The sequence below is a fragment of the Mangifera indica genome, chromosome 3 (assembly GCF_011075055.1).
Source record: "Mangifera indica cultivar Alphonso chromosome 3, CATAS_Mindica_2.1, whole genome shotgun sequence".
Taxonomy (NCBI): Eukaryota; Viridiplantae; Streptophyta; class Magnoliopsida; order Sapindales; family Anacardiaceae; genus Mangifera; species Mangifera indica.
Genome location: NC_058139.1, coordinates 21508006 through 21527907, shown reverse-complemented (window position 1 = coordinate 21527907; position 19902 = coordinate 21508006). Strand labels below are relative to the sequence as shown.

The 19902-nt window shown below is 33.0% G+C and overlaps 3 protein-coding genes across 8 annotated transcripts; 2 read left to right on the top strand and 1 right to left on the bottom strand.

Annotated features, from left to right (window-relative positions):
* Positions 1-506: 506 nt before the first annotated feature.
* On the top strand, positions 507-8259 carry LOC123209911 (DExH-box ATP-dependent RNA helicase DExH16, mitochondrial). Of its 5 annotated transcripts, none has more exons than XM_044628002.1 (17): positions 513-608; positions 687-770; positions 1405-1522; positions 1999-2120; positions 2249-2439; positions 2795-2935; positions 3297-3419; positions 3822-3899; positions 4295-4463; positions 5371-5483; positions 5663-5743; positions 6354-6419; positions 6509-6573; positions 6812-6857; positions 6938-7054; positions 7443-7534; positions 7799-8259. In XM_044628002.1, the coding sequence occupies exons 2-17, from the start codon at positions 707-709 to the stop codon at positions 7914-7916; spliced, it is 1704 nt and encodes a 567-aa protein (XP_044483937.1). In that variant the 5' UTR covers positions 513-608; positions 687-706; the 3' UTR covers positions 7917-8259. The 5 variants fall into 5 exon arrangements, with proteins under 5 accessions (XP_044483936.1, XP_044483937.1, XP_044483938.1 ...); XM_044628003.1 differs by having other exon boundaries at positions 549-591; XM_044628000.1 differs by having other exon boundaries at positions 573-591; positions 697-770.
* A 1474-nt stretch (positions 8260-9733) lies between these two features.
* On the top strand, positions 9734-11577 carry LOC123210726 (protein RDM1-like). The gene is made up of 3 exons (XM_044629201.1): positions 9734-9938; positions 10567-10719; positions 10935-11577. The coding sequence occupies exons 2-3, from the start codon at positions 10581-10583 to the stop codon at positions 11300-11302; spliced, it is 507 nt and encodes a 168-aa protein (XP_044485136.1). The 5' UTR covers positions 9734-9938; positions 10567-10580; the 3' UTR covers positions 11303-11577.
* A 1111-nt stretch (positions 11578-12688) lies between these two features.
* Positions 12689-18965, bottom strand: LOC123211328 (serine/threonine-protein kinase STY13-like). 2 transcript variants are annotated; one of them, XM_044629980.1, is made up of 6 exons: positions 17382-18959; positions 15442-15563; positions 14666-14874; positions 14402-14576; positions 13782-13916; positions 12689-13115 (listed from the first exon to the last, which is right to left on the bottom strand). In XM_044629980.1, the coding sequence occupies exons 1-6, from the start codon at positions 17707-17709 to the stop codon at positions 12909-12911; spliced, it is 1176 nt and encodes a 391-aa protein (XP_044485915.1). In that variant the 5' UTR covers positions 17710-18959; the 3' UTR covers positions 12689-12908. The 2 variants fall into 2 exon arrangements, with proteins under 2 accessions (XP_044485915.1, XP_044485916.1); XM_044629981.1 differs by having other exon boundaries at positions 12977-13115; positions 13706-13916; positions 17382-18965.
* Positions 18966-19902: the final 937 nt, after the last annotated feature.

Sequence of the window (19902 nt, the reverse complement as noted above, 5' to 3'; positions counted from 1 at the left end):
ATATATATATCTTAAAATTTTATTTGTTTATTTTAAATATATAAAATAATTGATAAATATATAAGTTATAAATTTAATTAATAATTTAAAATTTATGAGATAAAAAATTAATTATATATAAATTAATAAAAAAAATGTTTGTTTGATTTATTTTGTTTCAGTACATATAATGAGTAATAATTTAGATATTAATAATGATATTATCATATAATTAAATATTATTTTATTAATATTTAAACTCAATCAATTATATCGTGATATTTTATTACGTAAATTAAATATTCATTAGTATACATAATTTTATTGAGTATATAAATTAAACCGTTAACAAGCAGAGTGACACATTGGGCCACGGCCCATAGACACACTTGGGCCACGGCCCATAGACACACTTGGGCCAATCCAGTTTGCCCTGTTTAGAGCCTACTGAATTATAAACTTGGGCTCGAAGCAGCCCACGTTTCGCAAGTCACGTGGTTGAAGCAAAGTCTTATGTTGTTCAGACCCGAAGGAAGCGTTGGCACCAACTTCCCGAACGAGTTTCGCCCAAGAAACTCGCGATTCTTTGACTCACCGCATGTTCTCCTTCGAGTTCGTGGTCCTATAATGTCAATCTTCTTTTCTCTTCCTTTTTGATTCTTTTTATTTTCACACATAATATTCTGTTTTTCTATCAATTTATTCAGCACTTACAAGGTTAAAAATTATGGCTGTTTCACTACTTCGACACCGAAAGGCTTCAGCTTCGGGAATGTCTTCCATACTTCGAGGTGGGAATTTATTTTCATTGAGTAGAAATTATTATTTTCTGCTTATGATTTTATTATTTAATTTGGAAAAGTGAGTTTGAATTGAAATATTTTATCATATGAGTAGCAGTTGAATTGTTTTAGAATGATTTTGTTGTTTTATTATTGTCTTTCCCTGTAAATTTTAGTATTTAGATTATTTTCTTAGCTGGAGGGAGGTGGTTTCTTCCTTTGTTTAGTTACTGAGATTTTTTTTATATGGTTAATGGAGCCTAGTATAGTTAGAAAGCATAGTTGACTACAAACAGACTGACTTTTCATCATGCAGTTGGGTTATCTAATTGTTTACTTTATCTTTAATTTAAAATCACAATCATCTAATAATATGTCAGTTCGATTGTAACAGTTAGTACCTAGCTAAACATTTTTAAATTGGCCTTGCAAAATAGATGTTTGCGAATTATATATGCTAGTTATAATCTTGATTATTAGAATTACTGTTTAACCAAAATTTCTGTCAATTAGGCCAAGGAGTTGAAGTAGAGAGTAATCTATGTTTTATGTTACAATAAACATGCTGTCATGTCTTTTTGAGAAGGTGGTTGTGCTTTCTGGTTTTTAATCATGCTTTTTTCTTTTGTGCAAACTTTGGCAGGTAATGTGGAGTCCTTTAGCCAGAATTCGGAAACAAAGTTTGGAGTTAATGTTGGTGTTATGATAAAGAAGTACAGCAGCTGCAGCAGTACCACTAAGTTTGATTTTACAGACCTGACGTAAGAAATGTGTTTCACACTTGAAATTATTTTTGCCAGTTAGAAATTTGTTTTGTGCTCCATAGAATTTTTAAAAAATTGACAATTTCGGTAAAATGATATCACTTCTCTGGTATTATGAGCATATAGTTGTGTCTTCCTAAATTTGACATATTCCGACATCCTGACCTATTCTTTCCAATAGATTTGTCTATTTTTAAGAATTTAAGTTGTGCTGCAATTTGAATCGTGTGAATTTTTTATACTTAGAACTATGCAATATCTTTTTTTTTTTTTTTCATAAAACTCGTATTTAGATATAATTTTACTATCTCTCTAGCTCTATATGATGAAATATCAGTCACCTCTGTTCTCTGCTCAATATGTTTACTCACAAAAATTACTCTTGAAGTCTTAATGCTATATAATTGTCTATTGATTCTTGTTCATAGTTCTTTGAGCATAATCCTCGTTATTGCATTTTCTTGTAATGCTAGTCGGCCTCATACATGGTACCCACGTGCTCGCAACAAGATTCGTAAAGTTTTTCTACATGTGGGACCTACAAACAGTGGTAAAACACACCGGGCTCTAAAGCGGCTTGAATTGAGTTCTACTGGTATAACTTGAAGGCTATTAAACCATACATCAGACAAGTTAGTTATATAATCTATTAGTTAATATTAGGTGGTAAAATAGCTATTGAAAGTCGGCCTACCAGTTGCATTAGTTTTGCTCTATATGCAGGCATTTATTGTGGACCATTGAGATTGTTGGCATGGGAGGTGGCAAAACGGTTGAACAGGGCAAATGTTCCTTGTGATCTGATTACTGGACAGGAGAGAGAGGAAGTTGATGGTGCAAAACACAAGGCTGTGACAGTTGAGATGGCTGATGTTACTACTGATTATGATTGTGCTGTAATTGACGAAATTCAGGCATGTTATCGGTTTAACTGAGAGTTTTTTTAATTTATTCCTTTTTTTTACTTCCCGTTGGAGTTATGTGCAATTATTAGAGCTGGGCCTTTCCTGAATAAGACCAACCAAGGCGAAGCCAATTCTTTTTCCTGTTGTCAGTTATAATATTGTTATTGTATGATCTGATTTGTTCAGCATAGGATTACACCAAGTATAATGATAAAAATGCTTGATCTGGACATGGTTATATGGTTTTTTAGCATTGTTACTTAGATAACAGAATACGTGGGCTTAGATTCTATTGAAAAATAATTTTAGTTAATCCCGAAGTCATTTTAGTATGTCTCATGTCTTTGTGTACTTCTCCTCCCAGATGTTGGGGTGTAGGACCAGGGGTTTTTCCTTTACCCGTGCTCTATTGGGGCTTTCTGCTGATGAACTTCACCTTTGTGGGGATGCAGCTGCTGTTCCTCTGATCCAGGAAATACTTAAAGTAGCTGGTGATGATGTGAAAGTATGTAATTGCTTGTGGTTACTATTGCTCGTGTTATTATCTTGTTTTTGTTCTGGAGGCAGTATTTATGCCACTGTTCTTCTCTGAAAAAAAAAAAAACATAAAAATCTTTTAATCCAATAGATACAGACTATTAAAATGGGTATGTTATGTTAGATATCAATGGTACTGCACATGTTCACAGTGCCAGAGGAAAGAAACGAGGAAAAATAAGAACCTTACAAAAAATCAAGAATTATTTTTTTGTTGATAATTGGTGGTTTCTTTAATCCTGTCAGTATGTGCTCTGTTTATTATGGTCATATTATATTGTTTCCTTTTTATTCCTAGCATAAACATTTTCTTCATTTGATGTTTCTAGGTTCAATCCCATGAAAGACTTTCACCACTAGTTCCATTGAACGTTCCTCTTGGAACTTTTTCTAACGTACGAACAGGTGACTGCATTGTAACTTTTTCACGTCGTGATATATACAGATTAAAGGTTTGTAATCCCTTGTTGCTCCTTTTTTGGTCTGTTTACTATACTGATTTTTAATATATCATGTTTTCTCAACCACGGCACTGAATTCTTTCTCCTTTCAAATTTATTGTCTTACGATGTGTTGGGTAAAATTGAGCTTAACTGAATTCACATGTCCTTATATCTTATGATACTTTGCCTAAAGTATAAAAGAAAATTTTCATTTAAACTTTAACTATTCATATTCTACAGTTCCAGTTAATAGATAGATAATAAAGCTTATACTGTTGGGCTTGTCATAGAGCATGAGGGATTGATCAGCTCCATTTTGAATACTGCTTATACCTGCATGTGATGCAATATAACTTCTATTTGGTAGACTGACTTGTCCAAATGGATCTGTGTATACTTTACCATTTTCAGAAAAAGATTGAAAGTTCGGGAAAGCATCTTTGTTCTGTTGTTTATGGTTCACTGCCACCAGAGACTCGATCAAGACAGGTACTATATCTCTGATGCTTTTGAGAAACTCTATTTATCCTCTTGAGAATATATCTGGCTTCCATAAATGTGTTTTTTTTTCCCCAATTTTCTGACTATGGATATGCTTTATATGTCCTTTCTTTCCTTAATCCACATAATGAAGTGCTTTCATATTAATTCCATGAAGTTTGTTTTTCCTGTTCACCACTTCTTATGATTGTTATCTTTTCTTATTGCTTCACAAGTTTTTATCTCTTACAAAATAAATAAATTTCTTCCATGAGATATATGAAGCCATGGTTCCTTCCAAACGGTATCATTAAGCTTCCACTTTGAGCATATTTTGCAGTTAAGCCTATTATTGCTATACATAAAAGGGGATTGGCCAAGTTGATAGGTTCCTACGATTGCAGGCAACCATGTTTAATGATGCAAGCAGTGAACTTGATGTTCTTGTGGCAAGTGATGCTATTGGAATGGGTCTTAATCTGAACATTTCTAGGATTATATTTTCAACAATGGAAAAATTTGATGGTGTGGAGATGCGAGAGCTCACTGTTCCTGAGGTCAAACAAATCGCAGGTACCTTGTTGTCTGTGTAGTTGAAGTTTGGCATTATGTTGCTTTAAAATTCCATTTAGACTCTTAGCTTAATCAGGGATATATAAATTAGGCAGTTACATATGGAAATAAGGTTAGTTGCTATTTATCTGTTGATGATTTTGCAACTCTTTGGCATCGGTTTAGAGTTTGTCTTTTTATCCTCCTGTGTGAACGTACCAATTGCAATAGCTATTCAACTAGAATTCTATCTTAAAGAAGTCCTCTTACTTCATGAGGGGGTTGAAATGGATGGACCTTTTAAATTATTGGTGGTCTTAGGACACACTAATTTTATTTTTTTTACTCTTAAGTGTGTGTAATTTTGATACGAACCTTAGGAGAACCACACTTCAAAAGCTAGCTATTGAGATGGGAGAGCCCAAGGTCATATAAACCCCACACTAGTTGTTCATACTTTCTAATGTGGGATCCAAGTCTCATACCTTGCATTTAAGATCCTAACATACCACCACGCTCTGCAGCCTCGGCGCCCACGCTGGCTGACTGCACGCTAGCTCCCTGCTAGCCCCGGGCGAACACTGCAATGCCAGGGACACCACCCGCGCCGCACGATTGTAACTGAGAGACATGGTGATAACTCTGATACCAAATGATACGAATCTTAAGAGAATCATACCTCAAAAGCTAGCTATTGAGATGGGAGAGCCTAAGACCATATAAACCCCACACTAGTTGCCTATACTTTCCAATGTGGGATCCAAGTCTCATACATTGCATTTAGGATCCTAACAAATTTTATGTTAGGTTGTAATTTAAATTTCAAAAGTAGTCTTGAAGTAATTTGGAAATGTTTGTTTATCATTTATTCCGTCCAATAAATTAGACTATTTATTGATGTTTTATATGGCTTATTGTTTTGCTGCAGGGAGAGCTGGCAGGTATGGGTCAAAGTTTCCAGTTGGTGAAGTGACCTGTTTAGATTCAGAGGATCTACCTTTGCTTCATTCATCTCTGGATTCTGCATCACCAACACTAGAGGTGAATGTGCTATTACTGAAGTTGCCATTACACAAAGTTTCTGCTCAAAATCTTTGAAGTCATAGTATCGTAATGGAGTTTGTCAACAAAATAATATGAACTTTTAGATTCTAAAATGTCTTTAACATCACAAACTAATGTTACTTCTTTATTAAATCATAATAACTTGTCCTTTGCAGTGTGCTGGACTATTTCCAACATTTGATCTCATTTACATGTATTCGCGTTTACATCCAAAAAGTGGCCTTCATGAAATATTGGTAGGTTATTTTGTTACTGTATATATTTGCTTTATGTTGTCTGTATCTTCTGTTTATTTATATAGATGTCTTGTTAATCCTTATTTTCTTTGATTATTTTTGTGTACTTGAGCATTTCTAAGAATGATAAACATTACAGTGTGGGTGTGTACCTGAGAGAATGAACCGGTGATCTAAACTAATCCTTTTGACAATTGATCTGTCATGTTTTTTTCCCTGTTAAAAAAAATTTTAATGGTTAACAGTAAATCATGCATGTAATGCAAAAAATGCAAAGTAAATAAAGTCATGTTGTGCAAAGTGTAATCTTGTAGGGTATTATGAAAACTAATCGTTTGCCCTTTTTGCACTCAGACTAATGATATATCTCATATAGTGATGTCTAGAGTAATATAAGTCAGTTACATTTATATTCTCCTTCTATGGTTTTTCCTTTTTTTAATTGAACCTCTTATCCTTTCTGAATATGAAATCTGTTTATTTCCAGAACTTCTGGCAGAATAGTGCTGAGCTTTTTAACTCATTTCTTGAAATGGTCTAAGAAGTGTATCTGGTTGAATCTTAAATATTTTTCTTACATTTAATTTGGTGTGTCTTTTTGTGTTTGCAGGAGCATTTCCTTGAGAATGCAAAATTATCTGAAAACTATTTTATTGCCAATTTTGAAGAAGTTTTGGTATATTATTGTGTTTTTTGCAACTATAGAACTCCTAGCTTAAGGTTCTTACTTGTATTATTGTTGCTAATTATAGTTTTTGATATCAGAAAGTTGCTGCAGTTATTGATGAATTGCCCCTTGGTTTGCATGATAAATACCTGTTTTGTATCAGGTAACAATATTTATTTTCAAAAAGAAAATTATTAAAATTAACGACTTCAAGCTTTGGTTTTTAGAAAATGGTATCTTCTTAGCTTGGTGCATGGTCTCCAATGCCGAGAACTTGGTTCTTATTATTTCATTACTATTATCACTACTGCCGTTTTTGTTGTTCCTGGTGTTAATTTTTTAATCATTATGAATTCACTGACTAGTTGGGTCTCAGATTGATTAATATTTGTGTTATGCAGTCCAGTTGACATGAATGATGACATTTCATCTCAGGGTCTCACACAGGTATCTGTAGTTCCTGATAAATTAAGATGTTACTTTCTGAATGAGATAATTAACCCAAATAAGACATTTTGATGGATCAGTTTGCGACGACCTATGCAAAGAAAGGCATTGTCCGACTTCGAGAAATATTTACACCTGGTACGCTTACAGTGCCAAAAACAGAAACTGCACTCAAGGAACTTGAATCCATTTACAAGGTTAGGCCTTTTATTAGCATCATCTATACTCTTGGAAACACTCTGCGCAAATTTTAAGATTTTGGCTTGTAACTGGTTTGAAAATTTTTAGCTGGCTAGAGAAACCCCTAAAAATGTGAAGTTGAAAATTTCTTGAATTGACAGCATAAATGAAATGATTCTGATTACTTGGAAATAGGAATTTACTAATTTTCAGATGCCAGTAATAATTTGGAAGAACTCTGAAATCTTTTTATACCAGGTAAAATTTGGAAAGTAGACTGAGACATAGTCCCCATTGGCTGGCTAAAAAGCTTTTCTTGATACTTATTATTTATTTGATTCCATTTTTAATCTGGAATATTAACAGCTAAAAAATGTTTATTTTTTCTTGTTGCTGCAATGGAAGGTCTTGGATCTCTATGTGTGGTTAAGTTTCCGATTGGAGGACTCATTTCCAGACCGCGAACTTGCGTCTTCACAGAAGGCTATCTGCAGCCAGTAAGTACATCTGTGGCTGCTTTCTTCTGTTGGCTTTTATTTAGAAGTTATATTATATATACAAACAACAGATACTAACTAACAAGTGCAAACAAATTAACATGTCATCATATAATTGAATGATCTAATTATTTATTTTATATTTAATTTAAAATTATTCAATTACGTAATACAACATAAGCTGTACCCGTTAGTATCCAATTATTTGTGCACAAAGCATTATTGTTTATTCAAGTTACAAAATTGTTGTTCTATTATGATTAGGTTAATTGAGGAGTTCCTCGAAAGACTAGGGTGGCAGAAGCCAAAGGCAAAACGAGTGATGCCACGCCTTGGGACTGCTTCAAGTTCTCTATTCTCTCGAAACAAACAGTATCTGTGAGATCTCCCTCACTATTTGATTGTTTTGTTCTTTATTTTTCTCCATTTCTGCTGCAAGTGTTTGCAGAGCTTGTAGAATAACACCATAGGAGATTTAGAATAACCAGTCTATTGTTAAAGGCAGTGCAAGTTTCAGGTTTTCGCCATTTGATTTTCTGTTTCAGCAATTTTCACAGAGCATGAAGCTCATTTCTAATGTAATTTTGTAACATTATTACACTTTACAGACCTGGATTAGACATTGCCCTGGTGATTGGTTGGATCAAGGTCAATTAATAGTTGGACCAGTGTACTATAAAAATGTATATTAAAAATATAATTTTAAAATATTTTTATTTATTTAATTATTGATCATTAAAAAATCTGGAATAAATTTAACTAAACTCAAATTCAATTAGGATCGATTGTCAACAACGGTAAAATTTCAAATGTATTGGTGTCCCAACTCTCTCAACATTCTCTAAATTTTTCATGTTAACATTTTAGATTTCGATATTCCTCTAATTTGTTGCGTTGACACAAGTGAATGAGTCAAACTAGATCAACCAACTGGTTCGGTTTTTAAACCATTGCTTGGAAGATCACTTAAAACATCATGTTAGTAATTTTTCAAAATTAATTTAGGAAAGCTCCTGGTTAGTAGGAATGGATTAAATTTAAGCTGTTTGAATACGAATTCGAATTTAGATCAAACATGTTGAGTTCAAACTAAAGATTTAATTCATTTTTAAATATCGATTGAGTTTTATCTGATCTAAATATTCAAATTTGAATTGACTTAGATTAAATTAAAAAAATGCCAAACGATTTATTTTCATCCAAGTTTTGATATGTTTCTAAAATCATACTCATGGGATTTAAAAAATTTAAAGTTTTACATATAAATCAACTACTGTTAAAATTTTCTGTTAGATGTAAAGGTAAAATCATTATTTTACTAATAATATTAAAAAATATAAAATTCATCATTTTTCCCTCTTAAGTTTTAAGAACTAACAATTTCATTTCTATTTAAAGTTTTCTAACTTTGAAAAGTCACATTTTTTCTCTCAAACCTATGGGCTTTTTTCTTCACCCCTCTGGCCCCAATGACCTCTTCTCTTCACCCTAAATTGTTGGTCAGCACACAGGAAGAGATATGGAGACACCTATGACTAGAGATGTCTTCTTTGACAAAGAGATCGATTCTAATGAAGAGATCTTCAAATCTCTTCCTCTTATGAGATCTTTAGTCATCAGTGTCTTCAGATCTCTTCTCGTGTGCTAGTCAAAGGTTTAGGCTGGAGAAAGGAGGTCGTCGACGTCGAAGATGATGGGTTGAGGGGTGAAAAAAAAACCCAAGGTTTGAGGAAGAAATGTTAGAAAACTTTAAGGGTGAAGTTGTTAGTAGTTTTTAAAAATTAGGAAAAAAATATAATAAATTATATATTTTTCTAATATTATTAATAAAATAACAATTTTACTTCTATTTCTAATGTAAAATTCTAACGATAGTTAACTTATGAGTGAGAATTTAGATTTTTCAGACCTCTTAAGTATAACTTTAAAAATGTATCGAAACTTAGGTGGGAAATAGTCTTTTGGCCTTAAAAAAACTATTTTTTTACTTATTCCAATCCACTCATATCAAACCAAAAGAAAATTTCTTTTGAGTCCAATTAAAACTTTAATTCTTTGATTTTGAGTTGACTTTTTTAAATTTGAATTAATTTTGTATTGAAAATTATTTAGAATTGGTCATAATCCAGTCCAACCTCATTGGTTTGTTGCTGCTTAAGGCTTAAACGATTTGGCTTCCATCCTTGTAGTTGTAGAGTAAGACCCAGCGGGTCAGAGTCCGGGTCCATTAAGTGGGTAATGGATCTACCCGCGAGTACTGGGAATCTGGTTGAAGACTGGAAGAAAAAACTCTGCACTTAACATGATACAAATTCAATCCCTAACTCTTTCTCTCTCTCTCTCTCTTTCTTTACAAGCAGACTCTTGCAAAATATCAAACCAACTCCAATAATTCTCCTTCCATGTAAGTCCCTTTCTTCTCTCTTTTTATCCCCTTCTCTGCATTTCATTTTAAACAAAGTTTTAACACCCATTCGGCTTTTTTTTTTTTTTTCCGATTTTAATGGTTAGTTACTGCTGTTACTGTTTGTCTTATAATTGTCTCAAATGGACTTCAAGGGTTAAGTTTTGTTGGCGTTTCGATTGTGGGTTTTTCTTCTGTACTCTTAAATGGATAATCTTTTCATCCAACCTGGTTTAGTGTCTAAGTTTTGGCTTGGAATTGTGTAGAATATTGCCATGATCAATTCCTGCTTCATTTCTTTTAAATTATAAATAAACAAAAATACCCCTTTGGCTAGTTTGATAGTGTGGCTACTCATTTGCAGGACTTGCATTTCTTTTTGTTTACTTTAGAAATGAAACTATGCTAAAAATCGGTACTAATTTGTGTAGATAAAGAGAACTTATTGGTGTAAATGGGTATTATTTTTGTATACTAAGGTACATGATGGGGGTGATTTTGAGTCATAAATAAAATAATATCTAGTCATGTAATCCGTAGTATACAAATTATTACTATTCTTAGTACATATATTTCAGGCCTTAATATGTTGGCTTACTTGGCAAGGATATTTGCTTTTGCTTTCCAGTCATTAACTTGGCCATGAAGCGGGCAATCCCATGGACTGAGCATGTTGATGTTATATCATCCGATGAATCATCTTCATCAGATACAGATGATGGATATGGTTGTCAGCAGTCAAGCATCGATACTACTGTTATAGAGAATTTGACATCTGAAGGTATTTATATTGGGATGTTGGATCTAATTTTTCCTATACTTCGGATGAGCTTTGTCCATTAATAGGAAAACTGTCTATATGTTCCCATTGTTTGAGCTTATTCTTTGTGCTTTTGGTCCCAATAGTAAGTTCTTTGCTTTAGGGGAGATGTTTTCTTTATTTGTTGAAACTATGCATGCTTACAGAAGCCATTATCATGATATGTTTTCTTATAGCTGCACTGTTCAAAAAGGCGGAATTGTATCAGGAATACATGAAACAGATTCCGATCCCTACACACCGTGGTTCTATTATACCATTTACCTCATGGGTGGGACTAGGCAATTCGATTAAGCACTTATATCAGCAACCCTTGCATTACCTCACTAATATACTCTTAAAGCAGTGGGACAAATCAAGGTATGACTCTGAAGATGAATTTAAGCCCCTGGATACAGTCATTCATCCTTCTAAAGCTGAAGCCACCATTTGGCTCATCGAAGAAGTCCATCGCTGCACCTCTTCTCATCATCATCTAGCTAAACTCTGGCTTTCTGATCCAATGCACAACACCTTCCTTGATTCCATATTCCCAAATTCATGAACCCCATATGGAAGACCTGTCTGTTTTCACAATTTTGTGTTGACTGTGTAATAGATGTTCTTTCACAAATTTTTGTTGACTGTGTAATAGATGTCCTCTAATTTCTTCATGTGGTGTGGATCTGTACAATATGAACTTGAAACTAGATGCATTCATCGGTTCTTTGTTTCATTCTCATAAATTGATGTGGCATCAGCTCTTTAATAGATCAATTTCCTGGGCAAGAGCATCAGCTAGTTGGTTGATACTTGTGCTCAGGATGTTTATTGATTTTATATCTTTTGTTCTCATGGATTGAAGGCCAATTTTTGTAGGATTTTTTTTATATATATAAAAATTACCAATTGTAATAGATTGGTCTCAAAAAGTTTTAAATCTTACACTTGCATTATTAAAATTTTATTATTTTAATTTTAAATATATGAATAATTGATTAATATACAAGTTATAGGGTTAAAGAATTTTTTTTTTCAAAATTAAAGAATTAAAATAATTTTAACTAACTATTTCCGTTTCAAGCTAGAGCTTGAGCTGAGATTTTATCAACTCAATGAGGATGAGCTTGAACTGAGATTTTACTGGTTTGGCAAACTCGAACTTCCAATCCATTTTGTCCAATTAAGGAGCCACTCATTGTCAAGATTAGCCAGGAGATTTCACGCTGACCAAAATTAGACTAAAGAGAATGCAAGGCCATCAGAATAAGTGAAGAAGACCAGTGGAGAAGACTGATGTAGCATAGATGAAGAAAGGGACAAATATTACGTGATTCTAAGTTGAAACTTGCTTGGAGTTCTATTGTGAATTGCTTCCATTTGGCCACAATTTCAACATCCCATTCAAAGAATTTCCCCATCTATAAATTATTTGCAGGTTTGCAATATGCTGATGCATAAGTGCTTGCCTGTGGATGGGTTACCTGGTGGGAAAATGTTTGGTTTAGCCTTCAGGGAAAGAAATAGGACCACCAAAAAAATTATATACACAAACAATAATATATTACCATATGATTAGATAATTTTAAATTAAAAATATAATAACATCCAATCACATGATGATATATCATCATTTATGCATAAATTTACGTTTATTGTTTGTATACATAATGCTACTACTCATAGGACCACCCAAATCCACACTGTTGAGTTCAGGAATGAACTGGACTTTTCACCTAACTGCTCTTGTTCTGTATGTGAGCTTAGAACCAGGAAAAGAAGGGGAATGGAGATACTTGGTTACTTGCTCTCATTTCAACGATACAAAGGACAGAAAGGAAAATTTAAGAGACCCATCAGACCTCTTCTCATCGTTTCTAAGACTGATGAGCTCCGAATAACTGTCAGTAATCATAACTGGTTTTGCAAGATGTGTGTGCATCAACACATATGTATAAATTGGTGCAGTAACTTCAAAGATAAATTTAGGTTGTAAAAGTTTTCATTTGGAACAAAGAGTATAAGTTAAAATCATAAACTGTTTCCCCTAATCATGTACACTGCTGTGCTGAAATATGTTTGAAAGTTCTCGGCTGGACAACCAGAAAGCAATAAACCAGCAGTTCCTGCATCTTTGGCTTCTCCTACACGTATAAGCTGGGAGAAAAGCATTAGGGACCACGAACAGGGGCAAAACAGAAACAACCCCGAGACTGGTCTTCAGGTATCATCCCACCTCCCTTGCTTGTATCAATTGCTTCCAACATTCTCACCACCTCATCCATTTCTGGACGTCTTTCCGGATTTCCATCCCAGCATTTTCGCATGACATTGGCCAAAGAATTTGGACAACATCTAGGAATATCTGGCCGCAAATTCTGCAAGGAACCCACATAAGAAACTCCCAACATCAATCATGCAACGATTACAATACTTCATTATAAGGATAAAAAAACCTTCAATTTTTAGTTCCAAAGAACTTTCCTTTTTTTTTTTTTTAAATTTTTCCTCTTAGTCTAAGCTGTTTAAGAAATTTCATACCCGCTTCTGGAGGATTGTCACATCTTAAGCATAACCACTACGTTCTGATGTAAAAGATGTAAAAAGATTTTTGCTTTCCTATATAAGAACTGCATACACATTCATAGATGCATAAACAAATTTCTAGATGCTAGATAAAACCAGTCTGCTAGTTATATAATTAGAAAGGAAAAAAACTGAAAGATTTTTACTTTTTATTCATATAATTATATTGCAAAAATTATTTCAAATGGCCAGACAACAACCAATTTAAGCTTTCCACTCGTGAAGAAACTAATAACTTCTGTATTCACATGATGGCTAAGCCGGACTGATGATGAAAAAAGTGATCATTTCTAGTAGCAAAAAAATGCATGAATCAAACCATCAGAATGGTGACAAAAAAAGAAAAATATCGTTAAAAAGAAAGTGACAATCAGTTTATTACACTTGACTTCCTTCAATGATCTGGAACATGCAAGAGCACGGCAAATTAAGTACATTGCTGAAGCATAAGAGCTAACCTGTCGAACAACAGCAGCTGACACATCAGCAAAACTAAGATCTGGATAGGGCATATCACAGCAATAAATTTCCCACAAGCATATTCCAAAACTGTAGACATCACATCTTCTATTATAAGGCTTGCCCTGGAGAACCTACATTAAGCATCTTGTAAATTAGTCAACACTGTCACAAAAGCAAACAGGATCTTACAAGAGAGAGAGATTGTCGATTTATGCTGCTTGTGATACATCCTAAAAAATAACAAGGTGTTTCAGTTCTGCATCAATTTGTCACTCATTTGCTGAACACTCATGGAAATACAAATGTTTTCTTGCTTGTGTATAATTGTATGCGTTCATAAATTTACCAGTAAATATGATAGATCACCTCTTCTGAGAAGGTTACAATTTTGAAGGTCCAAATCCAACCACCCAACCCTCAAGAAAAAATATTTTTAACTACATGGATGAAATAAAATTCAAAGCATATCATTCAAATTTAAAAAAAAAAAAAATCCCTTTTAGATCCTCTGTAAAGTCTTTCAACTCACTTATGTGAACAAGGTCATAACATAAAAGTTCAGTTTCCAAATTATTCTGCCCAACAAAACAATCAAAGTTTAAGAAGAGATGAATACCTCGGGGGCCATGTACCCAAGGGTACCAGTTTCACCAGTCATGTCTTGTGGATTTTGAGCTTCAACACGAGCAACACCAAAATCAGCGATTTTGAGATTTCTGTGTGCATCCAGTAACATGTTCTCTGTTTTGACATCACGATGCACAATTTTCTTTGAATGCAAATAGCTAAGACTGCATATAAGAATTTCAAAAAATGATAATCGATAAGAGAAACTATTTATACTGTATTTTTGCCAAGAATACCAAAGAACTAGACTTACCCTCTAGCGAGGTCCAAGGCAAGTTGAATCACAACCTTGAAAGCAAGTTTCTTTCGCCTATTCCTTATCAAATATTGTTTTAGTGTCCCACCAGGAAGATATTCCACAACCACACAACAAGCTTGAGGAGGAAGGGTATTGTCAGCATTACTTGATGGGTTTTTTGCAGGAATCTTAAGATTTGAGGTTCCCATTGAAGCTCCGACAAACTGTATCAAAATTTGGGAAAAGATCATTACCAAAGAGACATAAAAAAATATACAATTACAACTTTAATAACAATTTACCATGTTCAGAAGTTTAAGGCCCATTTCATATAGAAGTTTAATGCAAACCTTTAACTTCAAAAACAAGGGATATATAAAGACTTTTGCAAATTATAAAAGAAAAATATGTATAGTGAAATGTTTCCAAAAAAATAGGTCTCATTCTCAGAAACTATTATAAAATCTGAAAATTAAAAAAAAAAATTTTTAATGTTTACATTTCAACAGTTCTTTAACTCTAACAACAGCTTCAAGATAATAAAAATATTTTTTTTATAACACAACAAAGATTTTTGTATCACATCCTAGTCTTAGAAAATTGTTTCGAACAACCCCTTATAAAAAACATATGGTATGCAAGAGGTAGACACTAGAAAACTAGGCAAGCCAAGTGAAGATTTTGTTGTTAATCTCTCACGAGTTACACAAAAGAATTCCAAATTTTAGATTATAATATTGCCACTTGTCAAGTGTATATTCAGAAAATGAATAACAAGTAAGAATTTGTACTTTTGTAACATTAGGATGGTTCAATTTCTGCCATACAGCGACCTCCTGACGAAATGACGAACGCAGGGCAGTAATCTCGGCAGTGGTGGCAATACTATCATCCCCCCAGTCAAGCAGCTTCACTATAACTCAACACAAAATTACGGTGAAATTTTGATATCAACAAGGTGCTCAAGGCATATTAAGATCTCTAAAGGATAAGTATTTGAACCAACATATCTAAGCTTAAGTTTCATAAATGTGTTGTAAGCTAAGGATAATTCAGTAAGACCTCAAGCCAAGCAATGCAAAGGATTATTGACAAAATCTTCTGAATGTTCAAATGTTCTTCAATTACACAACATATTCATGAAGAATGCAGAAATCCTAACATCATTAAACAAAATTCAAACTATTAAATATGACTGTCAGTGCAAAATTAAAGGACAAATACCTTAATTATCATGACAGTAAAACTTTAGACATGGATAAAACAGGGGTTTCCTTTGTTGACCAGCAACCTTCCCACATAGCCTAAAGAAGAGCAAAATCTTATCATCCCTTCATTACCAGACTGAAAACCTAACTAGTTTGTCTAATATATTTCTGAACCCAAAATACTCCTATTTGAACTACAACTTTAACTTCAAAGTTAGGCTAAGGTTATTCTGGTAACCAGTAACTAATCTGTCATATATATGAAATAATAACATCCTCAAATAACTATGAAAACAGCTAAGCACTCTAAGTAACTCAAATAAGAGTACAGTTGAAATATAATTAGAGTTGATTCACCTACAATTTAACCCATCTATCCTGGTCGATATACCGTTTCTATCCATTCATTTGATACAACTAGAACTGGAGAATTCTGAAACATATGTGATCAAAGTTAGGATCCGTTTGCCAGCCATGTATACATATCCACAAATAAGAGATGATCAGAAATAAGATTGTCCCTACCCAAATAATTATGAGTCAACATCCGATAAAAGATTTCAAAGATTCATAACAGAACAACTGTGGTATGGGTGTAAAATCAGATAGAACAAAATCAATACAAAAAAACATATATATGGGGAATGTCTTTGCTAAGAGCCAATCGGTTGCATTGGTTTTCATAAGAATAGCTTTTAGTTTTCATCACTTCCCTATTAAAGGTAAAAAGAAAATTTAATGCATTCTTTAAAAAGGAAATGTAATGCATTCTTTAAACCAATCAACTAATCTCAACAACAACACTAAATGAATGCTATAACTATTGATAATGAGTTACTCCAGTAATTTAAATCAGAAAAGCAAATGGAGATTTTGATGAATCCACAACCTTTCAAAGAGCCCACAAGATAACATCTATCAATCAAATAAATAACAAGCAACATATCGATCAAAGCAATAACAAACAACAAATATTTCATACTTTCCAGTTTTTTATAAATAAATAAATAAATATATATATATATATATATATATATATATATATATATGAATAGAATCCCACAACTAAAACCAATTAAGTTTAGTTCATATGATCAATATCAAATCTGACCATGAAAAACTATGTTTAGTTCATATGATCAATATCAAATTTGACCATGAAAAACTAGTGTAGCCATGTACTGCAAAATGACTTGGAGTTTTCATTCAGATAAAATCCTTCTGTCTGAACTAGACAATTCAAACATTCAAAATTTTCTTCCTAATTTTATTGTTGTCTATCCTCATTGAATACCCAAAAGTACCAGGAAGGATTCAGTAACATAGATTTTACAGATAGCAATTTGACAACTATTTTCTCTTCATAGTTCCACACACCATTTCACATATTTGTATATACTCATGGGAAAACTAAATGACAGATAAGCATCGATTTCAGAAAAAACACTCAAAGCACGAGTTTTAAGCACAATCAAACATTTATATCTACTTGAAAAGATAAACAAATAAAAGAAGGTTAATACCTGCAACATCTTGATTGTCATAAACACCACGGAAAACAGTCCCATAGGTCCCTTGAGCTATGGCATTCCTTATTTCCAGTTTAGACAAATCAATCTCCCACTCTTCTTTAGTCCTTTGGGTTTCAGAATTTCTAGACCATAGCCAGCTCAAGCCCTTCTCCAGCTTCATGTCCAAGCTTTTTAGATCAACTTTATCGGCTCTCACAAGCATGTCCTTGCTACTACTAGTGCCTGTACCCTTCATTTTTGAATTCACACTTCCCTCCTGGTTATCAAATTTCTTTGGAGATATGGCAATTCTGGGTCCATCTTTTGTATTCAAATCCATATTCAGACACCAAACAAACTCAACAACACAACTGAACAAACTCTTGAACAACAAAGAATACTTTGAATTCAAGAATGGAAAAAAAGATATAAGCCAGATGCAATTTATCTATTTCTTGTCTTGATAAAAATAATAATCACAGACATATGGTCAACGACCTTGAATCAAACACTAAAAAAAAATTACTACCTCTTTAACTATGAATATTCAACAACAGAACAGTATGCTCAAATTAAAAAATGATGAATACAATAGAGAAAATTATACCAAACAGAGAACTTGTTTCACCAACCACAGTTCCTATTCAAGTTCCCTCCAAGACTGACTTTATAACCCAGGAAAAAAATAATACCCAAAAAAAAAAAGTTCTGACTGTAAAAAGCGAACAAAAAGTATATCAAATAGTGACTCGCCTTCTTATACTCTCTTGAAAGATTGGCCCCTGGTAGTTCAATTTAAAACCACAATTTCCCCATCACCAACCATTTTTTTTTTTAAAATCTTCTAAATGTAAAGAATAAATCAAACACAAGAGAACAAAAGTAAACCCTAAGAAAGCGACCCAATTCCCACCAATATCAGACCAATAACAATGACTCAGAAACTTAAAAAGAAAAATTTTAAATCAAATAAATAAAAGAAATAAACTTTTTGAATAAAAACGAAAGTTAAAAAAAAAAAAAAAACTACAGCAAAAACCCAGCAATCCAAAAGATAGCAAACAAATAACGAGCGAGAGACGAGAAAGTTGACTTTGAAAACTATTAAAACTCGAAAATTGAACAGAGTCAGTGATAGTGGTTCAGCCCTTTATTATAAAAGAGTCAAAGCTTTCTCATGACATCCCCATCATCATGATCACAATCACCACCACCGCCTCTGCATAAAACACATACACTAATTAACAGGAAGAAGAGGATTCTGATGCTGATTCCGGGTTGATCTCAAAAATGAAAATTTTCGGCTCTTTTGAGAGTGTGTGTGTGCTGGGGTTGTCGAAATGGGAATCGGAGGAAGGTGAAGAATGAAACAAAAAAATGGTAGTTTGAGAGAGAGAAAAGCGCGGGGATGCTACATAAGGCTTCCTGTGCAGACGCGTTCAAAATTTAAAGGATGGATCAGAAACAGAAGAGCGTATCTGGTTGAAAAGTACAGTATATCCACTCAACGTAGTTACTGTTTGATGCAAATATTCGCATCAATGAAAAGTACAACAGATCGTAACATGGTTTCACCTGTTCATCAGAAATATCCGTCCATAGAATATTTTGATATTGTAATTTAATGATGGCCAAAATAGTGGTCCCCACCCAAGGTGTGGAGAAAACACAAACTCATATCCATAAGGTTCTAAGAACTCAAACACTAACTCCTGTTCCAAAATTTCTGTAAGATTTTTTTTTGTTAAATGTAAAAATACACCCGTTATTTTAATAATATTATTAAAAAATATAATTTTATCTTATTTATTCTCTTAATTTTTTAAAATTAATAATTTTATTATTATCTAAAGTTTTCAATTTTTGAAAAATCACATTTTCTTTTCAAATCTAAATTTTTTTTCATCTCTTCGACCATCAGTGGCCTCCTATTTCCACACCAAACTCCACCACTATCTCTGTTATTATCTCTTTTTTCTCCTATCATCACCATCGAATGTAAATAAAAGGACAACGAAAGACGTCCAGATCTGGATGATGCAAATCACCATCCTTTCGTAGGATTTTTAGCAATGCTCCTTTCATTGAATCAAAAGACGTAATCCGTTTGCCAGATTAGTTGGCCAAACCCTATAAGGTAAATGATAAATTTTCAAAACTTAATTTAAAGAGAAAATTATTAGTTTTTCAAACTAAAGGGGGAAAATGATATAAACTTTTAAGGTTTTAGAATTTAGTGATAAAATAACGGTTTTACTCTTATTTTAACTGAAAAATCTAATATAACTTTAAGGATGGATGGGTGTTTGGGTTTTTAAAACCTCGCATGTTTGAGTTTGTCTTTGCACTAAACCTTAAGTGAGAATAAGTCTTTTGGGCTTTAACAAAACTATATGTATTCATTTTAAGTATATAAATAAATACATATTTGATGTATATTATCATGTAATTTGATGATTTTAAATTAAAAATAAAATAATATTCAATTATAGGATGACGCATATAAGTGTATATTTATTTGTATATTTAAAAT